This window comes from Sinohyriopsis cumingii, chromosome 6 (assembly GCF_028554795.1).
Source record: "Sinohyriopsis cumingii isolate HCF-2022 chromosome 6, ASM2855479v2, whole genome shotgun sequence".
Classification (NCBI taxonomy): Eukaryota; Metazoa; Mollusca; class Bivalvia; order Unionida; family Unionidae; genus Sinohyriopsis; species Sinohyriopsis cumingii.
In genome coordinates, this window is record NC_142966.1 from 99,370,114 (window position 1) to 99,392,669 (window position 22,556).

Sequence of the window (22,556 nt, forward strand, 5' to 3'; positions counted from 1 at the left end):
ATGAACACTGCAAAAATTCAATTAAATAATCCAAGTACAAACATATCAGAAAATTCTAAATGTTTCAAATAAAACAATACTGTAAATTTAATTCTCACTGTAACCTTTTCTAACTGTGCATTTTAAGACACTTAATAGCACATGTACACTTAAGTTCATTTATGTGTATGCCAATATGTATGAGTACCTGCTATAAACAAGGGAAATAGAAGACTTGAGATCTAATTTACTAGTCTTATTCAACCACTCTTGAGTCTGAGTCATATGACAGTCTGGTACAATGGTTCACTGACTGCTATTACGTACAGAGGGTGTCCTGATCAAACTCTACAGAAGTGACAATGCAAAAGTATTCCTTGTTATCTCAAAATTTGTCAAGATATACTTTGAGCAATTAATATGAGAAAATGTTATTGTAATCTTAATTTTTTTTAGTTAAACAAAGGTTAGCAAACAGATGCCATTGCAGAAGGCACATCTCAATCGGCCAATGAAACTGTTCATTTGTTACATGAGATGTGACATCATCTCATTTATTACAATGACGAATTACAACACTTCATCTCTTCAGCCAATCAAAATCACTTTTCCAAATGTTGAGAAAGGCTCATTTTAGCATAACAAAGATTTTTTTTTTTAACTGGATACTCATTTAGCAGAAATCTCATGGAGCCATATAAGAGGTCTGATTGAACAAGACTACTGATTTACTGACCTTTTCATACAGTTCCACTAAAAGTTCTCTCACTGTACAACTGTTACCTCCTACTTCTGTATCCCAGTCTGGGCCTCTGTTGAAAAAGAAAATTTTGATTGCATTTAATATCAGACCACATGGGCAGATTTTCTCTATTTGCAAATGAGCAGTGCCATAAACACTGTACAATTTAAGTTTCGGCAGAAAGTAGGTCTTGGTATTCCATTAAGTTAGAAATTGTAATCATGCTTGTAATAAGTTGTCAGTACCGAACTTAAATGCTCAATACTAGTCTTGTAACACTACCTCCCTCTAAAGCATACTGAGTTTAATATCTCAGTTGTAATGAATATCAACGTTATTGGCACTTGAATTTGGACTTAAAGACATAGCTCGGCATCTACGTCTTAGTCAACTCAGGTGAAAAGGTTTTGAAGACAGTTACTGAGTCAAATAACAAACAGTGCCATGTCAATAAACTTTGACAGAAACTTGTCACTAAAAAGTCACACATGGTTAGACATACAAAAAAATCCTGCTATAACATGCTTTGTTATAACATTAATTCATTAATAACATGGTTGCATCAGGACTCAAAATTTCTTGTATTAGATGTCCCTTATTCCATGACACTTCTCAAAACATCATCCAAAATGACAAAAAAAAATTCTGTTACGTTTCAAAAACATACAGCTTACAGATCACAATTATTAATTTTCATCAATCACAGTGCAGATTTAATCTAGATTGCCATGTAAATTGGAAAGTTATAAAAAGATTTATTTATGTTTGACTAGCATTTTCTTTCTTTTGCTATTCCTCCCCAAAAGAATTATACACACAATCATCTAATATTTATTACTCCTACTATACTACAGGTTGATTAGTTATGTGGTTGGCAGTTATGGACCCCAATGACCATGTTATAGCAGGTTTCCCCTTTAATACATTCTGTTATGGACCCCAACCAACAAGTTATAGCAGGTTTCTTCTGTAATACACTGTTATGGACCCCAATTACCATGTTATTGCAGGTTTCCTTTGTAATACACTGTGTTATGGAGTCCAACTATAATGTTATAGCAGGTTTCCTCCCTAATCCACTGTGCTATACAACAATACTACCATGTTATAGGTTTCCCCTGTAATACACTGTATTATGGACCCAAACAAATATGGTATAGCAGGTTTCTCCTGTAATACACTGTTATGGACCACAACTACTATGGTATAGCAGGTTCCCTCTGTTACACATGGTGTTATGGAACCTAACTACCATAACTTCCATGTTATGTCAGGTTTCCCCTGTAATATACTGTATTATGAACCAAAACAACCATGTTATAGCAGGTTTCCCCTGTAACACAATGTGTTATGGACCCCAACTACAATGTTAAAATAGGTTTCCCCAGAAATACAATGTGTTATGGACCCCAACTACCATGTTATAACAGGATGTCCATGTAATACACTGTATTATGGACCCAAACTACCATGTTAAAGCATTTCCCCTGTAATACATTGTGTTAGACATGTCAGGTAAGAAAGCATCAAATACAAGTCCCAGTGACGTTCTATTTATTAAGGGTTCTATATTCATAAATATGCATGCTCTAAAACTTCTTCAATGCAGCAATAACTACAATGAAGATAACATTGAACAAAAATAAGACTGACCATAGTTTAATGCCATGCACGCTATTACACAATTATGCACACAACCAAAGAACTTGTATATTTCCTCCTCCTACCATATAATGGAGGCATAATTAATTAAATGATTAAAACTATTAAAACAAGACCAAAAAGTCTTATTTATTTAAACTCTATAAAGCCGGTATATAACAATGATGCTGATAATATATACTCAAAAAATTATTAATATGACATTTTTTTAAGAGGAACATCAGAAGAAAACAAAGATCCTAATCCTAACGCAGATGAAACCTGATCCCAAGGAAAAATATTTTTAACTGTTGCTGAACTTCTGATTATAGCAAATTACTTCTGAAAATGTTATTCCCCATTAAGAAAAATTGTTAAAAATTAATGGGCCTCAATCCCATTCAAGAAACCCAAAAAATGTCCCTGTCAGCCCACACTGAAGTTTAAACCACCTAGAAAGCAAGGCATACAAATCCTACAAAGTGTTTTTACCTGAAAGTAGTGCTTGGATAATAAGCTGCTTGAAATGAATATCTAGTTGGCCATGTCAAAGACCAAGAAAATGCATCAAGTGGCAGAAATAATCACAATAAAACAATAAACAAACAAAATAAAACAATTACTAAATACATTCACATATCATCTGGATCAAACTACATATTGCACACACCCATATTTGCCACTGAATAATGTGCCAGTCTGGGTCTGTGTGTGTGTGATTTGGATTTTTAATGTAGCTTTAACAATTTTTCAGTCATATCGCTACGATGTTTACAGTGTGATTGCTTATAGTGATGTCTAGCACTCGGGCATCATGCCGCAGACATGTAGCATGATGTCCCTCCCAGTCACATTATCATGGCACCAGGCTGACCAGTCCTAACACTAACCTCTTAATGCTAAGTGCCTAGCGTGGTAGCTGCAAGTACCATTTTTATAAGTCTTTGGTATGATTTGACTGGGGTTCAAACCCGTGACCTCCTGCATCTGAGGCGAGCACTCTAACCACTAGGCCACCAGAGTGGTCTCTGGGTCTGTGCAGTTTGGTAACAGTAATCAGCATCATGACAGCCATATTGGAACCATTTTCATTTAGGACCAAGTGGATATCATAAAACATCCATATGACTTACTGTTCTGGAATGGTAACAACAAAACTTTTAAGATGACTGTCATGACAGTTTTATTATGACATCCAAAGAAGACTCGTTATGAAAACTCCACGTTAATATGATCATCCTATCAGGAGATGAAGTAAGGACAACAAGATTTCCAAGATGACTATCACAGCAAACATACTGGATGTCCAAGAAACAAACTTTTCATTTAGGATCAAGCAGCCATAGCAGCCATATTGGTTGTCGAAGAAACAAACTTTTCATTTAGCATCAAGCAGATCTTAAAGTCAATGTGGGTAGAGTTTCACTGTAATCTTCCAAGTTGTTTACGAGAAGCAGCAATAACAAACTTGAGTTAACATATGAACCAATGACATGTAGAATGGATGTATGACATACAAAAACAATACAACATTATTGTACAATTTACAATAATGCTAACTAATAAAGCACAGAAAATTCCAGATCCCAATTGCCTTGTTACCACTAATACTGAAGCTGGGCTGTGTAAAACAAAAGGTGTACTGAGTTAAGCTCCGAAAAAATTACTTAGAAACTTTTAAAAAATAACAATGCGAGGACCTGCTTAATAAGCCCTCATACACATGAAAAATTTGAAACAGCAATGTATCAAAAGTGTTGACATATATGTCAGTAGTGCCACATTAAAAGTGTCCTAAATGTACTGCTTTTCAATCAAATTCTGATTCTTAAACCGGCCATGGCTTATGTTCCAGTTTTTAGTAAAGTCTTATATTCCAATATATATATATATATATATATATATATATATATATATATATATAGACACAAACATGTACCTACTTCTTCACAAAGAGAAAATGAATCACATCAGCCTGTTCTGAGAGAACTTCTGTTTGGTTCAATTGTTCCAAAAGTTCTGTGACATTCACATTCTCGTATTCAAGTTCAGAATGGAAATGCTTCGGATCCATGAACAGATATTTCCGCTGCATCGTGGGTGATCCTTTTGGACTAGGACAAGGAGAACCTTTCAAGTGATGTACAGAATGGTTCTCTAGAAAAGATTACATTATATATTTTAAAATTGTAATATTAACTAAATATCTGATAAATTGAAAGGAGACATGTTAGACCCATGAGATAATATTTACTAATAATTAAAAATTGTATGTATATGTATAAAGCCAAAAAATGAAGGTCTTTACAATATTTAAGCATGTCAATATACTCCTTGCTTCTAACCAAGTTTTGAGTTTTTGAAAACAAATTACTTCTTGTTTATTATTCTTAACAACAACATAGCAGTATATAGTTCTGAAATATGTAAATTAAATTTGGGTTAAGGCAAACTGCAGTAAATATATTTTATCAAGATAAACAAAAGCTATACATTATTTATCCAAGCATTTAAAAAAAAAGTAGATGAACTGAAGATTTTGTTCATTGCATGCCACACAGACATGGTAGCTTTCTCATAAAAGAAGATAAACAAGATATTATGCAGAGAGTTCAGCATGGTTTTCCACATTATGATTCAAGGCTTTATCCCAATATTCTTGAAATTTTTGGTCATGAATCTGCTTAGAAATGTTCCAAAATTGTAACATCCTGTAATCTTAACCAGAATTTAGGTTCATAAAATCTTCCAGATGATCTGAAACTTTGATTCTTCTCTCAGCCTGTTTAGCATGTTGATTCTTTTGTTTGTCTACGTAGAACTGTTGTGCACAAAAATTCTGGAGAATAGGTCCTGTTTTCCATTGTAATAATACAGCACTGAACAATTTTTCTTAATTTGTGACATAATTACATAATAATCAATTTTTGGACAAGACAAAGATTTTCTTGCAGTTAAATTTAAAGCATATCTTTTTGTACAAACATAAATAGAACAGAGCTGTGCCAGCAGGACACCATACAAATATTACTGAAAAAAGTCATTGGATAGGTACTATTTCCTGTCCGCATCCATTTAGTTACATACTGGCCAGCTCTTTATTTCATCACAAAGTTTTTCATAATTATGAGCAAAATCATAACACAAATAGTTCACATCATCGTCATTTTCATAAACAAATACTTTCAGAAAATCATTAGCTTACTCTGGTGCTATTGTATGGAAATCCCAAAATCATATGATCAGAAACAAATCTAAATGTGTTCAAAACAAAATTTTAAAAATCTTATCTCGAAAAGGCTGTTTTCATTGTAAATCTTAAAATACATGCATTCCAATTTATCCTGTCAATGCATTTCACATATACTTTGTGCTTTTGTACTTAATGTTATTAATTATGTTCTACATTTTTTGTTTTTGTTTTTATATTTACAATAGTTTGCTCCTCTGAGGGACTCAGGGTAGAATAGTATATTATAACTAATACTGAGTAACCTTCATACATTATTCATTTATTATTGCTAAGAAATCCTGAAGAGGGCTGCAATGCCTGTTAAATGCTGGCGATTTCAACCAGGTTTTCTAGTTTCTCAAGCTACAAATACCTTCTCATGCTATACCAGAGCCACTCAAAGCAAAATGTGATAACTTCATGTGCAATCATAATAAAACAGTCCAAGCTGAGATTTTGTGTGATAAATGTTGAAACTAAATAAATACAGTTTTTAATTAGGGTAAATAAAAATGTGACTGTCCTCAAGACATTTTTTATTCACATTTTTAAAAGCTCATGCAGTTTGCTCCTATTCCCTTACCTTCAGTTGGGGAGTGGAAAATACTGTATCTACTATTCTGTCCATCTGAAGTTAGCAATGAAAGAACAAAAAAAACAGTAGTAAAAGTTTTAGTATGCTCTGTTTTGCCAGTATTAGTGGCTAAATGAAAACCCTCTACACTTCTTCATTGATAAGCTTGTAAAATGTATTTTCTTGGACCTCAAGTTCTTGCCCTATCCTTTTCAGAGCACATATTAAGAACACACACACACACACACACACAAACACACACACACACACACACTTTCCCGCTTTAGTTAAATTAAAAACCCCTAGAAAAAGATGTCTGCCATATCTTGGATCAAGCTCCTGGGCACAACTGTAAATGGTATAAATTAATGTCATAACGTATCACTGGGCCAAACAATTTAGATGTGATTTATTCCATGTTTTTCTTAATACTCTATTCTAGTATTAAATAAGACATATGTGCTTTTGAAAATCGAAATCGTTAAAGTCATCAAAGAAATTCACAAGATCTAATTCCGGCTTATGGGAAAATGATCCAGCTGATCAGTGGAAGTCATTTCAAGGGATGTAATTATTATAATCTTATGATACAACATGTAAATGATAATAAAAAATCACTTAAAGGGAAATAACTATAATAAGCTTATGGTGCAACATTAAAATGATCTACAGTTACTGTGAAGTTCAAAGATGCAATTGCTTAGTTGAAAATAAGCTGCCTCTGAATTGGATGTGGTAAAAGGTCAATGCTAACATAAAATAAATACTGCTTTGGAAAAGTTACGGAATATCAAACTCTATGACCTGCACACAATGCAATAGACTTTCAGGGTAAGTACCCTAACTTGCTGTAAATCATTAACTTACAACCATTAATCATCATTTGTAATACATGCATGCTTTTACAACTCTGACTACATGCATAATATGCAGTGTTTTATTTAACGCATGCACATTTATAGTGTTATTACCTGATTGATGAAGTGAAACACAACATTTAACTTTGTCAAGCTTGTGAGTTTATGTAGTACTGTGGTATACAAGCATGCAATTGAATTGGAAACACTGACATTTTTAATATGCAATCTATATTCTAAATATATTCTTTTATATTATTTTATATGGTACGTGGAATTTTAGATCCTAAATGATACAAAGACTGGATATATGGTATTCAATTTTGAAAAATACCAGGAATCCAACTCCCTGAAACTATATTTCAACTCAGTATTAGGGCAATAGGTGTTCTAACTGTAATTTTAAAGAAATTAAGGGGAAAAACGATTTTCTTAGAGTCTCAAAGTTAAGCATTGGTTGTGAAATGCACAAAATATATTCTATTAAAAACTGACAGAAACTATACAGCTTTACTGATGACATCCTACATCAATATACACATGTATACATACACACACACACACACACACATATATATATATATATATATATATATATATATATATATATATATATATATATATATATATATATATATATATATATATATATATATATACTATACAGAGCACGTCTTTCCTAATAATCTGCACATCCATTTATACCTTATGATGTATTGCTCATAAGGGTATACTTCTAACCATGACATTAGTTTGTTTTTAAATAAAAAATACAAAAAAATTAAATTAAATGAACTTTCACTATTTATAACTAATCATGGGAAAATTATTCAGAAAATCTATTTTAAAGAAGCTAAGCAGAATAAAATCTTAAATGGATATATATATGTGAATGTGATGCTAAGCAATGTTACAACAATGTGATTATAATGTGAAATTATAACCAAGGTTATTAACAACTGTATATTCATACTTATTTCCTTATATAAATGCATGGCCAAATGTTAATACAATAGACCCAGATATGCTCACAGATCTATGTCTACAATCTTCATTATATTTATAATATTAAGTTCACAGTGTATACCCTAATTTGCACATAAATTATGCAAAGGCAGATCAGATCTGGATTTATGCTGTTTGCAGCTTACTAATATAATGGTACATGAATTCGTAACTTTATCATCGACATCAATCATGGGATAGTTGTTGTTATTGTAGCTTTAATGCCATTTTTCAGCACATGATAGGCTATACATCACGGCTACCATAACTGGTGGAGAAAACCCCAGGACAACCCTGGTAAAAAGCATCAATCCAAAGAAAGCTCATGGCAAGCTTTCTCACATACACACGTTGGCTGAGCCGAAGACTCCAACCCATGCAAACAGAGACGAGATGGCAATGATTAGTAAATGCGAGAGCTTTAGACTACATGGCCACCTGGGGCATTTCAAACATGGGATAAAGCTATCATAAGTCAATATTATCAAAGATGAAGAGGTAACCGAGTCAGTATTTACATATATATCACCTCTAACTTCATCAATTGACATTATCTTGAAATTGTATTCATTTTGTTATGAAATTTTTCTCATAAATTAAATTAAAATATTTCCTTTTCAAATGTTTTTAACATTATTGAAAAATTTCCTATAATATTCACCCTCCATCAAGATTACCTGCAGTCTGTACCCTCCTACTGATTTTGAAATTGAAAAGTATCAATGATATAAAAATAAATTCAGAAGAACTGAATTCATCAATTTATCATTTATATCATGTTAATCATCTAATTCATCAATTTATCATTTCTAACCTGTTTGTATTGGTGACTGTCATCTTGTTTGAATTTCAAACCAAATGGGAGTTTTTTTATTAGCCACCATGGTCAGTAATTTTCCAAAGAGCAGAAGTAATTTTTGTTCAAACATTTAGATAACTTTGTGTGTTACAGCCTTTGAACCTATGTACATAATAGTGACACTGCTTGCCCTTTTTATTTTGTTAAATTTTTTTGAGAAATATTATTTGCTGTACACTGCAAAATATTGATGTGGATGACAGTTTTTACCTTCTATGCATCAATGAAAATAGACTTTTTTAGGGACTAGAATAGAATGACAAGCAGGCTCATTGTTTACCTTCTGTTTGGTCTGAAATGTGAACAAGACAACAGTGTTAAGGACACCTGGTGACAATCAGCTTAGAAATAATAAATAAATGAATGAAAGGACTATGTTTTTAGCATTTTTTAATCTTTGATGCTTTTTTACATATAAAATCTATAGGTGGTATAAACTGCCAGGTGGGTAAAATACTATAGCTACATTGTAAATGAAGGCTGCTAATTCAGTGTGAGGAAGAAAAAAAATTTCCGTAACAGGAAACTGAACTGTGACACATGTAATACAATTCACTGTAGGCTTCGACTGACTTGGTATTTAACAGCACAGCATCACAGGTAAGTTATTTAGTGCCGAGGTGATTGGAGCAAAGAGCTTTGTCTGTACACACACCACAGCAGCCATACCCAACTATTCCATCAGTAGGATTCTAACCTGCACCCTTTCAGTCACAAATCTGGCAAGCAAACCACTGTGCCACATTGGTTCCTGTTTCTATTAGTCACCTCTTACAACATGCTGGAGGGTGCACATTAGGCCTGTTTTATATCCCAGGGCCCACAGAGGAATACTTAATTACACTGCCATACAATGCAACTTACTCTCTGGGAAATTTCCATATGATCTGCAGGTAATTACAGCTGAATTTAAACTACACCACATTACATTGCAATGGATCATGGGAAGTGTTCATATGATCTGTACATTTTAATATAAAAAAAAATCAAATTTTTCCTTTGTTATAAATGCCATATTAAAGAGTTTCCATATCAATCTCTCTCTGAAACAGAATTATGACAAATCAGGCACAGATAAAAAATAAATAAGAAAGATTTACAAGTGAATTTCCTAGAATAATTAGCTGACTCCTAAGATATCTCACTGTCAGCAGTGTCATGTACAGCTGGGATAACCTTTATTTAAAAAACAAAATGTAGGACAAGAGACATAAAATTGTACTGGAAAAAATATATCAGCCGTGTAATGTACAGTCTAAACAGCCTTTTCTTAAAAACAAAATGTAGATTAAGCACAAAATTGGACCTGAAAAATTTATGCAAAACAATCTGAAGTGCAATAAGAAGCACACGGAGGAATTACATGACAAGAAGGTAATAAAAATTTAGCAAAACTTGGCTTGTAAGATTAAGCACACATTTGGAACAAGTACAATGTACTCTGTAGCCTGCAGTATCATGTTCATTTAATTGTTACACCATATCTCTGTAGAAATGTAAAATTTTTATAAAACATTCCATGTAACATATTCTAATAATATATATATATATATATATATATATATATATATATATATATATATATATATATATATATATATATATATATATATATAAATGCAATGCACTGAAAACAAACAGTTCAAAACTAGTATCTAACTAGCCCGAGTCCTTTGGACTCTTAATGGGTCTTTTTCAAAGGTAAATACAAAACAAAGACAAGATAAGCAGATATAAACATACAAACCATTGTCTTTGCAAAACTTTACAGGACTATTTCTACAGGAATTAAACCTTTAAGTTTATTGTATTTTGACTAGTTTATTTCAACTTGTTGCAAATTTATTGCATTTATCTTAATCAACCTCTGACCACATGTGATCCCTTGCTGGATCAAGTGCACTTGAAAGGACTGTTATTTGCCATATATATATATATATATATATATATATATATATATATATATATATATATATATATATATATATATATATACACACATACACGTGTCCCACTATGAGAAAAGGTATCTTCAGGAATGTAACATAATATCAGATAATGTTACAGTAAAGCTGGATAATAATTAACCATTTCATCACAAAACAGCACCTACTCCTACAACAAAATTCTTATATTTTTATATTTTAGTAATATTTAATGATTTGCTCAAAAGCACTTCAATTCAAATCAATTAAGTTTACTATATTTTCCCTCTAAATATTTTAACAATATTGTTGAAACAGCAATTAATCCAGAGGTTTAAGTGATTTTTACCAATTTCCTTTTCCCATCTACGACTAAAATCCTTTCTTTCAGAAGTAGAAACACATCTTGACAACAATCCTATTACTAACAACTCATGCTGTTTAACAAAGATATAATTCCCTTTCAAAATCCGATGAACACAAAACATTATCGCAAATTTATAGCCTGTTACCTTCTTTTGACAATGTGTGGCAATGTTTCTGATATATTTCTCAATAACCCAGTTGACAAGCAATAGAAGACAACACAAGTGCAAATTTAGCATTAAGTTTTCAATGAAATCTTTGCTGCTGGTGTACTCCAATGATTTCGGAACAAATTCCTAATCTTTTAATAATTTTCTTACCTGAAGCTGTTTTTATAATAAAAAAACAATGTGATAACTCTTTACGCTTTTATTCAAAATTGTCTTTAATTTTTAAGTTTAAACATAAATGCTGAGATTAATAATTTTAAAAAATTGGCAAATACCGCACCCCTCTAATATACCTATATGAACTTAACATTTTCTTACAAAAAAAGACATACTTATGATTTAGTTCATTTTAAGCTGAACTAATATTGAGCTTTAAGTGGAAAAAACAAAAACAAAAATCCCCAATTATTTTGTATAATAAAATGGCATGTATATGTCTATGCTAACACATTAGGTTAATTGTAAAAGGGGTACATATGTCGTCTGAGGTAAACTTTACCATGTAGTAGCAACAACATGTCTTCTGGAAGTTACAATTTTCAGATGTGAAATTGGCACCTTTGGTTTCTTTTAAAGAGCAGAATATGTTTCATATTAGCAAATAATTCCAGTATAACCACACTTTCGAAGGTGCTTAAAACAATAGATTGCAAGGTTATTTGAGTGTCATCGAAAAGAATTTAGGATTAACTTTTTCTAATATACTGGCATGGTGTACATTATCATAATCTAATGGTGACATTGAGGTAGGAAATTGCTAGGTACACAGGTAGGTGAAGTTTTTATTATTTGGAAAGGACACAGATATAAGACTGACATATATGTTAACAGACATATATCAAGAAAAAACAAACAAGAGGCCCTTGAAGAGACTGATGCTTTACTCACCAAAAAGAATTTCCAGGAATCCAAGATGTATCCAATACTTCTTGTTAACTGCTGATTACTGAGACTATTTCTAATATTCTTGACAAACTCCAACATACTAAATTTGGTAAGAAATCCATTTTCTCGTGTAACTGCAGTAAAGTATTCTTTGTCATGCTTTTTAACCTTAAGTTTGTAATAAAGATCAAAGATCACAGAACCAGTCTGAAACAATGACAAGATATAACTGCATGCAAAGTTTGATTCAATCTAGTACCATTTTTTGGGGAAAAATAACTAAGTTATTGAAGTGGCCTCATTCAAGGTATTCTTCAGATACATAAACAAACTAGGTGCAATGATAATATTCCATGCTAAGAAACCAATACAGCTGGTGTACCAAGTCAATACCTCTGACCTTAAAGTCAGAGACAGTGCCAACTATAATCTTGTTTAGTGGAATGCAACAAAATATATTGTCTTGTCAAAATTCACTTGTATCTGTACAAATCAATGTATCCACAAGCTCAAAGAAATATAAAAATGCCAGCAATGACCTTTGACTTGAACCACGAATCAGAGCCCCAAGTGACTGACTGGTCTAAAGCGTTCTCCATTATGGATCACTGCCATCTCACCTCTGTCTGTGTGGGTTTGAGTTTTGGATTTGGCCAATGTTGGTATGTGAGAAAGCTTGCCAGTAGCTTCTCATGGATCATTACGGATCATTGCCATCTCACCTCTGTCTGCGGCGTTTCGAGTCTCGGATTCAGCCAATGTGGGTATGTGAGAAAGCTTGCCAGTAGCTTCTCGTGGGTCAGCAGTTCTTTCCAAGGGTTTCCCGGGTTCTTCCTCCACCGTTAATACTGGCCGCCATGTACAGCCTATCGTGTGCTGAAAAATGGCATTAAACCCTACAAAACAACAACAACAACAACAGAACCATGAATCTAAATAGATCTGGTTTTGAAAGCTCCTTCAAAATGTGGATATGTTGCTGGTAAGATCTGCAGTGCTTTCGTTCTGAACCAACTGAACATTGCAAGAAGAGTTGTAGCTCATTAACCCCGCAAGCCTTGTTTAAGCATCATGAAGTACCCTACTTTTCAGCTCTGTAACATCAATTATATTCATGACACAACAAAGTAAGTGGTATTACTGAAAAGGGAAACATGTAGTTTTATAATGATATCAAATAATGTAGACTTCTACTCATGTTAAAAATTAGTGGGAAAAATAACTAAGACCATACATTTTCAGTCCAAAAATTTGGGAACTGGAGTCTGTGTTCGAATATGAGACTTTAGGGACTTTGATCTAATTCAGACAGGTTTGAGATACATATGGACCGATGAATCTTGAAAAAGAAGGATAGATTTCAGACCTGGGTTACAATGGGACCACGACATAAAAAAATCATAGGTCCAATACGCATAGAAAAGAAAGAAGTCCAGTTATCTGCACATGCATGGCAGAAATAGCCAATCAAAAATGTCTTTTATATAGTTAGATCTGGATACATGAAAATCTCTAAGAAACAGATGCATTTGGATCCATTTATAAGTAACCCAAAAATGCACTTTCTACTCCAATTACAGGTGAAAACAAAAAGAACTCCTGGGGGAAAATAAGTTAAAAAAGGGCTATTAGTCTTTTATCAGTAACGTGTAACAAATATATGAAATTTATCAAGTGTATTGAATGGTGTTTTTAATTTTCTACTGCATTCCTTTAAAAACATTCCTTTTATATTTTACGAAATGTAAACTAAATTCCAGATACATTTAAAGAATTTCCATGTTCTGACAAATATTTCATATCAAATATGATATCATCATAATAAAAAAATAATGATATTAACATGAAGACATCATCTGAAGGTCTCTTTTCTCATGGGTCATATGAGATACATATATCCACTGCAAAATAATGATAAAGACAAGAGCAATAGAAACATATTACATTTTGCATTAGGTCACTCAAACATGCATCCGAATACAATTGTTAGAAAACTACGAGGTCAGCTTTTAATATAACACAACAGAGTTAGTGGGTTGAGGTAAAGTACTATCTACCGAAGTCAAACCACTAAGTGGCAGCACGTACCTGCCGCAAGGCGTTCCTGCATCCTCTTTTCTAATTGGGCATGGATTTCTCAAGAACAATATGACAATACAGGTAACACAGACAGAACATTGTGCACATAAATTTAGAGAAATCAATATTAACACAGTCTAGTTTTACTGATCTGTTTAATATCTGTTACTTTAAACTGAGTAGCAGAATTTAATGAATAAAAGTTTTAAGCAATTATTTATCTAATTCTATGACACACTTGGTAAAATATAATGGAAAAATGCTTAAATCAAATGAGATGACATGGAAGTCAGGCTAATGAATAGTGCACACCAAACTGAAAAGAGCATAGGGCCAGACCTGCCATCACATAATGTGCCAGCTGATGTAAGTGTCTACTCTATTGTATATACTTGCATATAAGATGGTTCTAACTGCAAAAAAACAGCTAATGCCTAATATGCCAGCAGATCTGGGTCTCTGTTGTTTGTTCTACTACTTAATCCCAACAAACTGCATAGACCCAGCTCTCCTGCTGCATCAGGGAATATGCAGTTCACAGCTGGATCAAACATATGCACAAGTATATATGATGTTTATCAACATTGCATTTCAAGTGAGCATCACAGACAGATCCAAACCTGCTAGTGGATTATGTAACAGCAGATATGGGTCTGTGATGTTTTGCAGTAATGTGCAAAATAAGGCACTGATACCAAAAATAATCTGGTGGTGTTTTTCTTGAATTGAAATGTTTTATGCCAAATTAACACAATTCTGACCAGTTTTCAGTGTCAAAATAACAGTTCTAATTCATGTGATTTTTTTCACATTTAGGCAAGCTAAATAAGCTGATATGGGTTTTTTTCTTCTCACTTCAGTCTAAAACACTGTCTCTAGTTAACAGTTTTATAATGAATTGCCAAATAATTTTCAAAATATATCATGGCCCATGAAGGGAGTCTGAAAAAATTATCTTGTGTAATTTCAGATTTATATTAACAACTTTGATTCAAAGAATTATTAATGAGAATTTATAAATTGAGAGAATATTTTATCATCTTACAAGCAATTAGCATCATCTTCCTAACTGTTTATGCATGTAGACTAATTAAAATCCTTCAATATTAAGAAACTGAAACTAGTTTTACTTTTCCACTAACATAACCTAATGTTACACTTTGCACAGATCCTGCATTGTATTTAATTTGAGTTGGCTACTGCAAAGGACTTATTTATTTAAATTTAATAAGGATATGTTACACAAAAATCGGATACGATTATACACATCATGAACAAAATCTCTCATTCGTCTGTTATGGGACCAATCTAATACAAATATGGAACATGCAAGAGAAATCGGAGGGAGATACGACAAGTTGAACATTATGACTACAAGACACATTACAGTCAAACCTGTTTTAAGCAGCCACCTCTAAGAAGTATGAAAATTGGCGTTTAAATAAAAACATAATCTTTCATATTCACTGGTGTAGGTTAGGATCCTGAGGCTGTAATTTTCCTTACAAGTACCAATGCATAATCAGGGATTATTTTTCTCACATTCTGAACGAAAAATGAGGACAAGTCAGAATGGCATGAACTGAATCCAAATATGACTTTATGATACCAAAACATGCACTGAAAATTTCCTCATCATAAGATAGATTGCATTAAGTTAAGTTCATAATATTTAACACATATCAACATTCAAAGAAGAGTTGTAAAGACTATTAAACACAACATATGAAACAGAAGACAGCTTGGGCAATGATACGAACATGACTAGGACGAAAGACAAAGGCAACACTTACCCAAAAGATTAAACAAAAAATTAATAATGTGGTCCTTGATCAACTCTAATTTATAATTGTTTTTCCCTTCATAAAAAGTATGAAATTATTGAATTTAAAAAATAATAATTACAAAAATGTTTTTTCTTGACTCAAAACCAGATTACCAAATATGTAGATGTTGGCAGGTTTGCAAGCCTCTAACTCACCCACTGAATGTTATGGAATATAAATGTATTACAATTAATTTTTATCTTGATGACTGTAAAAGAATGTTCAAGTAATGATAAAAAGCAGAGTTTTTGCCAGTTTAAGAACACTTAGATCACAGTATAAATTCAAGTGATGAATAAGAAGAGTCACAAGATGAAAGATTTGAATTATTCCATCAATGTTCTACACTGGAAAACTATATATATATATCAGTATGTGAGAAAGGTGCTTTCTTTATGGCAGTTCATTCTTTCAGTAATTATAATCATGGGACTTTGAAATATTTTTCTGTCGAAGACTGGTGATTGCTTAAGACAGGTGACCTTTACGATGGTTTGAGTACTGTAACAAAATAGGAAGACTCTAAGGAATCATCTAATACATGTACCATATATCCAATGCCAATACTACAGACAATAAAATCATGCATGCAACATTCTTTGATCTAACCAATATGCAGTTCTAAATTGTGTTAGGCATCCTCACAATATATTTTTATTATTATACACTCATTTTTGTCTCCATTAATTCAACATTATCGGAATTGTGCAGTGCTTCTGCATACTGCATTGTGTCACATGGCACAACATGTAACCAAGCTCATGGAGTTATGCATGAATATGAGTGTATCATAAATGCATTACTATATTAGAATGGAAAACTATGAACTCATTTTTTCTGAGCAATACTACACTCCCACTGCCATGCAATATTGCTCATATTGTTCTTATTTTCCCATACAAATGTAGTAACATGTGTCAACTAAACCATGTGTGTGGAATTACAACTACAACATGTCCATACAGATGAAGTACAGGGGAACTTCTAATAATTAAACAAAATACAGAAAATAAACTATCATGTTTTGAATGCAACAAAGAGGGTAATTTTTGCTAAAGCAAGGAAAGAAAAAAGATATGATGGGAAAAGACTAGAAAAATAAGATTATAAACAAAACAACAAAATTATAAAAACTGTTAATTATGCTACTTGAAAATTTTCATGTCATTAACATTAAAATGTACATTGATTTTGAACAACAATTCTTATTGAAAGTTCTTTATATACAAAAAATTAAATGCAACAAATATGGTAGTGATCATTTTATTGTTGTATTGATGGTGTATGAACAGTCACAATTTTAAAAAATACACTATCAAACTTGCTTATAAGTGAAGTCCAAATGCAAACAACACAGACCTGATCTGCACTTGCAAATATGCCAGCAGATCAAGGGCTAGTTTGTTTGCTCTACTAACTGTTCCTAATAAACTGCATTGACCCAGATTTGCCAGCACATACCGAGAGAGCAGATCTGGATCTACGCTGTTTGCAGTTGGACCTGACTTACAAGTACATACTTTATTATCAAATGAATCTTGTAATATTCTTCCAGTGCCGCAGGCATACATATATTGTTCCTTATAAATGTTACAAAAGCCACACTATACCAATAAGGCACAAGTTTAAATGTTGTTGAAGTTTTAACATAAAAGTTTTTATCTAATAATATTGTAAATAATAACTACAACTGTTTCTGTATCAATCTGTATAAATATTATTCTATCTGGGATCCAATTAATTTAGATTCTGAATTTTGGGGTTAAATTTGTCTAAATTACTGTATAATAATGGGCAAAACGTTTGGTGGTCTCATGCATATGATATTAAAATAGAACAATATCAGATTTTTACTTTCATTTGATTATGGACTATATATTCCTGTATTTACATGAAATAACTTTTATAAAGAAACTTCAAATACCTCGTTATATTCCTAACTTCATTGGTAAAATACATGTATGCAAAACTTTGATGATGTCATACCAAATTAATAGTAAAATTCTAAAAATGTAAACATGAAGAATTGCACAAAAACTTTAGGTAACCCAATACAAAAGATATACCAACTACAGATATTACAATGGGTGTATCACATACAATGGGTTCATCACAAAGGGCCATACTTACTACAATTTGTAGGGCCTCAAACAAACAAACCAAACCTATGTTGGGAAACCAAAGTTGGAAAAAAGACGGCCATTCAGGCACTGTGACTTGTCTAACTGATGCTTCAGATCCAAGTCCTTCAAGGATAATGTTGATGGGTGGACAGACAGATAGATGGACTTACCCTATCTAGGCCATCAACAAGTTACAACATTTGTGTGTGGGGCAGGTCATATTGGAACAATTAAGATTGACAGACCATTGAAATTTCTGGTATCAGACCAGTGAAATTGAAATGTTTGGTATCAGACCACTTGAATTGAAATTTCTGGTATCAGACCAGGGCAATCTCTGGTATCAGACCATCAGGTAAAGAAAGGATGAATTAGAAGTTCCTCTGTAACTGCAACCAGTGATAAAATGCATATGTACATGATCTTCTATTTTCTAGTAAAAATTTTATGACGATAAAAAATGGTGCAAAGAAAAAAATTATAAATACAAGATATGTGAAAATACTGTAAATTTGGAAATAACTAACAGATTGAAATTTATTTGAAAGCTACAATCCTAAGGCATTAAACAAATTGAAAAACTGAACTCTTTTAAATCTCATCAATATGAAATATAAGTTTTTTTAAATTCCATTTGATCCAATACATTTATATTCACAAATTTGTATTGCAAAACAAACTTGCATTATTTTCAATTTGCATTAGTTTCCAAATGTACAGCATGCATGCTTCAACCCACAGATGCTTTCTGGACATTTATGAAAACCCCATATCCCATTCAGTATCTCCTGCATTATGTGGAACATTTAGATGTGAGACTCAGGGACCTTTTCATCAGAATTGACATCAATGTTGACATTGGATCACAACAGGTCATGTTTTGTTTTAGCCTGTTAGAGAATCTTCTCATAACACCACCACATTTTTCTAAAAACATGCAGAATGCTTAAAGCACCCCAGCCTATACATTTCCCATGACAAAAGTTATAACAATCAATATGCTCATCATTTTTTAAAATATCTGAAATTGCCACACTGATTTTTCTCTGTACAAAGATATGTAAGGAAAGCTGATGATAAAAAAATACACCATTCCCTCACTATAAGGCCTTTCATTATAACACAGTTCCCATTATAAGGCAAGCTTTGTAATGGTCACCATATCATAAAGTAGTAAAATTATATGTAAAATCTATTCAATTTTATAAGGTACTCTTACAATAATGGTGTATACTATATGACTCAAATGGGTGGTGTTATAATGAGGGAGTGTTGTATTATTATTATTATATTCTTCATAAAAAAAAGTATTATTACCAAAAATTCAAGTAAAATGAAATCAGGTGTCTTTATTCAGGATGAGCTCTATAATTCCAAAAACATCTTTAGCTTCAACAGAGGCTTTAATTTTTAAAAGAAAAGTACATTGCAAAGAGAGATCAAAAGACTCCTCTGTATTAACACAATGAAAAATCAGCAAATTTATTCAATTTTCACCTTAAATCCTTTTTATGGTGCATATCAAAAGGTACAGTGAAACATGACAGTCCAACCTCTCTTAACAGCCAACTCCTTGCAACTACCACCTTTAATACCCAACTATGTGCTTGTTTCCTCTCTTGCACCCTCCACCAAAGAGATGACTTCCTTAACATCATCTTGTCTAAGCTGCCAAAATTATCATTTTCCTTTGCATGCTATTTATGAGAGGTTGAATTATACATGGAAGAAAAAGATATCTGCTTTACCTTTCTGAGATTGTAAAACCTTAAGAAAATGACAGTACAACCAAAGAAGCAAACAAGTCTTAAACAAAATAAACAGCTACTCCAGCAAAAAAGGTGACACTTTTCCCTTTGCAATAAAATTTCAGCTAAATATGCTCCACCTGCTAAGTTCAGCTACTGAACGAACTCTCCCTATGACATTAGGAACAGTCTCTAATGGCAGCCAACAATGACAGTAATAATGTAAAACTCTTAAATAATCTAATTATTAGAAATATATAAACAATGTCTGTTACAGAGTGAATATGTCATGTCTCCTACATATGTAGTAAATGCACAAAATACTAAGCCTGAAGAAAAGCAGGAGAGATAGATGTGTGTGCGTGTGCACTTGGGGATCATGCCGCTGACATGTAGCATCATGTCAAACCCAGTCACATTATCCTGACACCTGGCCAACCAGTCCTAACACTAACCTCTTAATGCTGAGAGCCAAACGAGGCAGCTGCTAGTACCCAGGACAGATATATAGCCTCTAAAGTGGTAACAAACTCAGCCAGTATGATGCTAGAGTACCTCACCAATGGACATCACTCATGATTTAACTCATCCAAGATCATTTTGACATAAACTTAAACATCCATTCAACATCTGACCAGAAATATGGCCTAATAAAGTGAAATAAGCTAAGCCAATCTGACACCAGAATGTCTCATTAATATGGACAGATGTTACTTTTAATCCAACTCATTTAGTCTTAAAACTGTAAGCTCACATACACATATCAACTTTCACAAACATCTGATGATCATTACAGGCCACAATTACTCATTAATACATGAAAACCAAAAAGATCAAGACCTGCATGTCAGGCCCATGATCAAAGCATTGCTGTAAAATGTGTGACATGACCCCCAAGTCAAAAGGTGAAGTGAGCATGTTGCATAATGAATTGTCTTAGCTCATGATGATATTCAATGTATGAACAAACTCCACCAAAAGGTTTGGGCAATATCATAAATACAAACTGATATCCTTCTTTTGGTCTCTGTGACCTTGATCTTTAACTTTTTAGCCTGAAATTAAATAGGTTTCCTGTCTGCAGTAAATGCATGCTACATATAAAATTCATTTAACAATGATCTTCCAAACTGTCACTCCTTCTACTTGCATCAGATGCTGTCGTCATCATTAGGGTTCATTAAATCACTTCAAATGGCCTCAGAATACTTAGTAGTTGCATTTGTATTACAACATCAATAGTTATCACCAAGACTGCATTAAATAATTAGAATTAACACCAAAACACTCATTATCTCTTCTTTACAATGCACTCACTAAAAGTTCTGTCAAGGCCGGAGGCAATATTGATCAATGAGACTCTTCCTTAATGGCCCAAATGATAAAATCAAGTGTATTGGTGAATTAGAGAACTTGCCCAACAGCCAGAGAAAAAGCTTGTAATATATATAGACTATTAGTTTTCTTGCACCCTTTAAATGTGGCCACCTGAATTTTACTGTGATAGATGGTGAAAGGTGCATCCTGACAAAATCACAGCATAAGATAGATGTTCATCATAACCAAAGCCATCCAAGATCCCATGATGCAGATTACATACCAAGTCTGATCACATTCTGATGACAGTTAAGGCCACTAGAGAGCTAAGAAGCAACTGCTGATGGAAAGATGATACATGATGCAGAATAGATGCAGTGCTATGCCATAAGTTCTAATCGGCCAGGTGAGCTAAAAGTGCTATGTAACATCCATAACCCTTTTACAATCACTGACCTTCTGTTGAACTATTCTCATCACCTTTTGTCCTGAATAATCCTAAGATAAGAAATAATATTTACCATCATGGAAAAATAAAATCCTTAATAAAAAATGACACAGCTGATATCCTGAATAACAAAGAATTTGTGACTTCAATGAGCAGACTATACCTGGAATTTGCTCTGGATCCACTTGAATTGAACGAGTCCTTCTAACAATCCCTGCCACACTAGCTGTACTACGATTACTTAGATGACGTTTTTTACTTTTGCGGGCTGGACTCAGCAATCTTGGCCGAGGACATGTGTCAATCAGGACGTCTCCTATCATATCCATAATCTGACTCTCCACTGAAAAATTTCAGAAATGTTTAAGATTATTCAAATAAAATTATGTAACAAATTTAGAAAAAAATATAATCCAAATGACTGCTTAGCAATTGATCCATTAAAATGCTGACGAAACAGAAACCAGAGAAAACAGTATACAACAAAGCACTTGTTATCAGTGAGGTATCAGAGGCTGAACTTTCACTTGCTCAAATCAAAATTGCAATTTAAAATTTTTGGCAATCAAGTAAATTTTCCAATTATTCACCTGATCAGGTAAGTGCTGATTCAGGGCTGGCCAGTACTTTCTTTCATGAAAATAATGTTCATTCAAAATTATTGTCAACTTTGCTCAAGGAAAGTTGGGTTCTATACTCATACTTTCTACCAGAAGTTTGTTTTTCACTTGTTTTAATCAAGCTACAAGAGTTTACTCTTCTATTCAATACTAATAAACT

General features: G+C 32.8%; 1 protein-coding gene across 9 annotated transcripts in view; it reads right to left on the reverse strand.

Annotated features, from left to right (window-relative positions):
* The window catches only part of LOC149797543 (putative phosphorylase b kinase regulatory subunit alpha), a 180,993-nt gene that overhangs the window by 66,821 nt on the left and 91,616 nt on the right, over positions 1-22,556 (reverse strand). For 4 of the 9 annotated variants that reach the window (XM_089962405.1, XM_089962407.1, XM_089962408.1 and 1 more), the window contains 5 exons: positions 21,940-22,119; positions 14,324-14,371; positions 6,178-6,222; positions 4,306-4,519; positions 716-791 (listed from right to left, as the gene is read on the reverse strand). In XM_089962405.1, the coding sequence (XP_089818531.1) occupies positions 716-791; positions 4,306-4,519; positions 6,178-6,222; positions 14,324-14,371; positions 21,940-22,119 (563 nt within the window). Of the gene's footprint in view, positions 1-715; positions 792-4,305; positions 4,520-6,177; positions 6,223-14,323; positions 14,372-21,784; positions 21,827-21,939; positions 22,120-22,556 lie in introns of all 9 variants that reach the window. The other 5 variants (XM_089962406.1, XM_089962410.1, XM_089962409.1 and 2 more) reach the window with 5 other exon arrangements.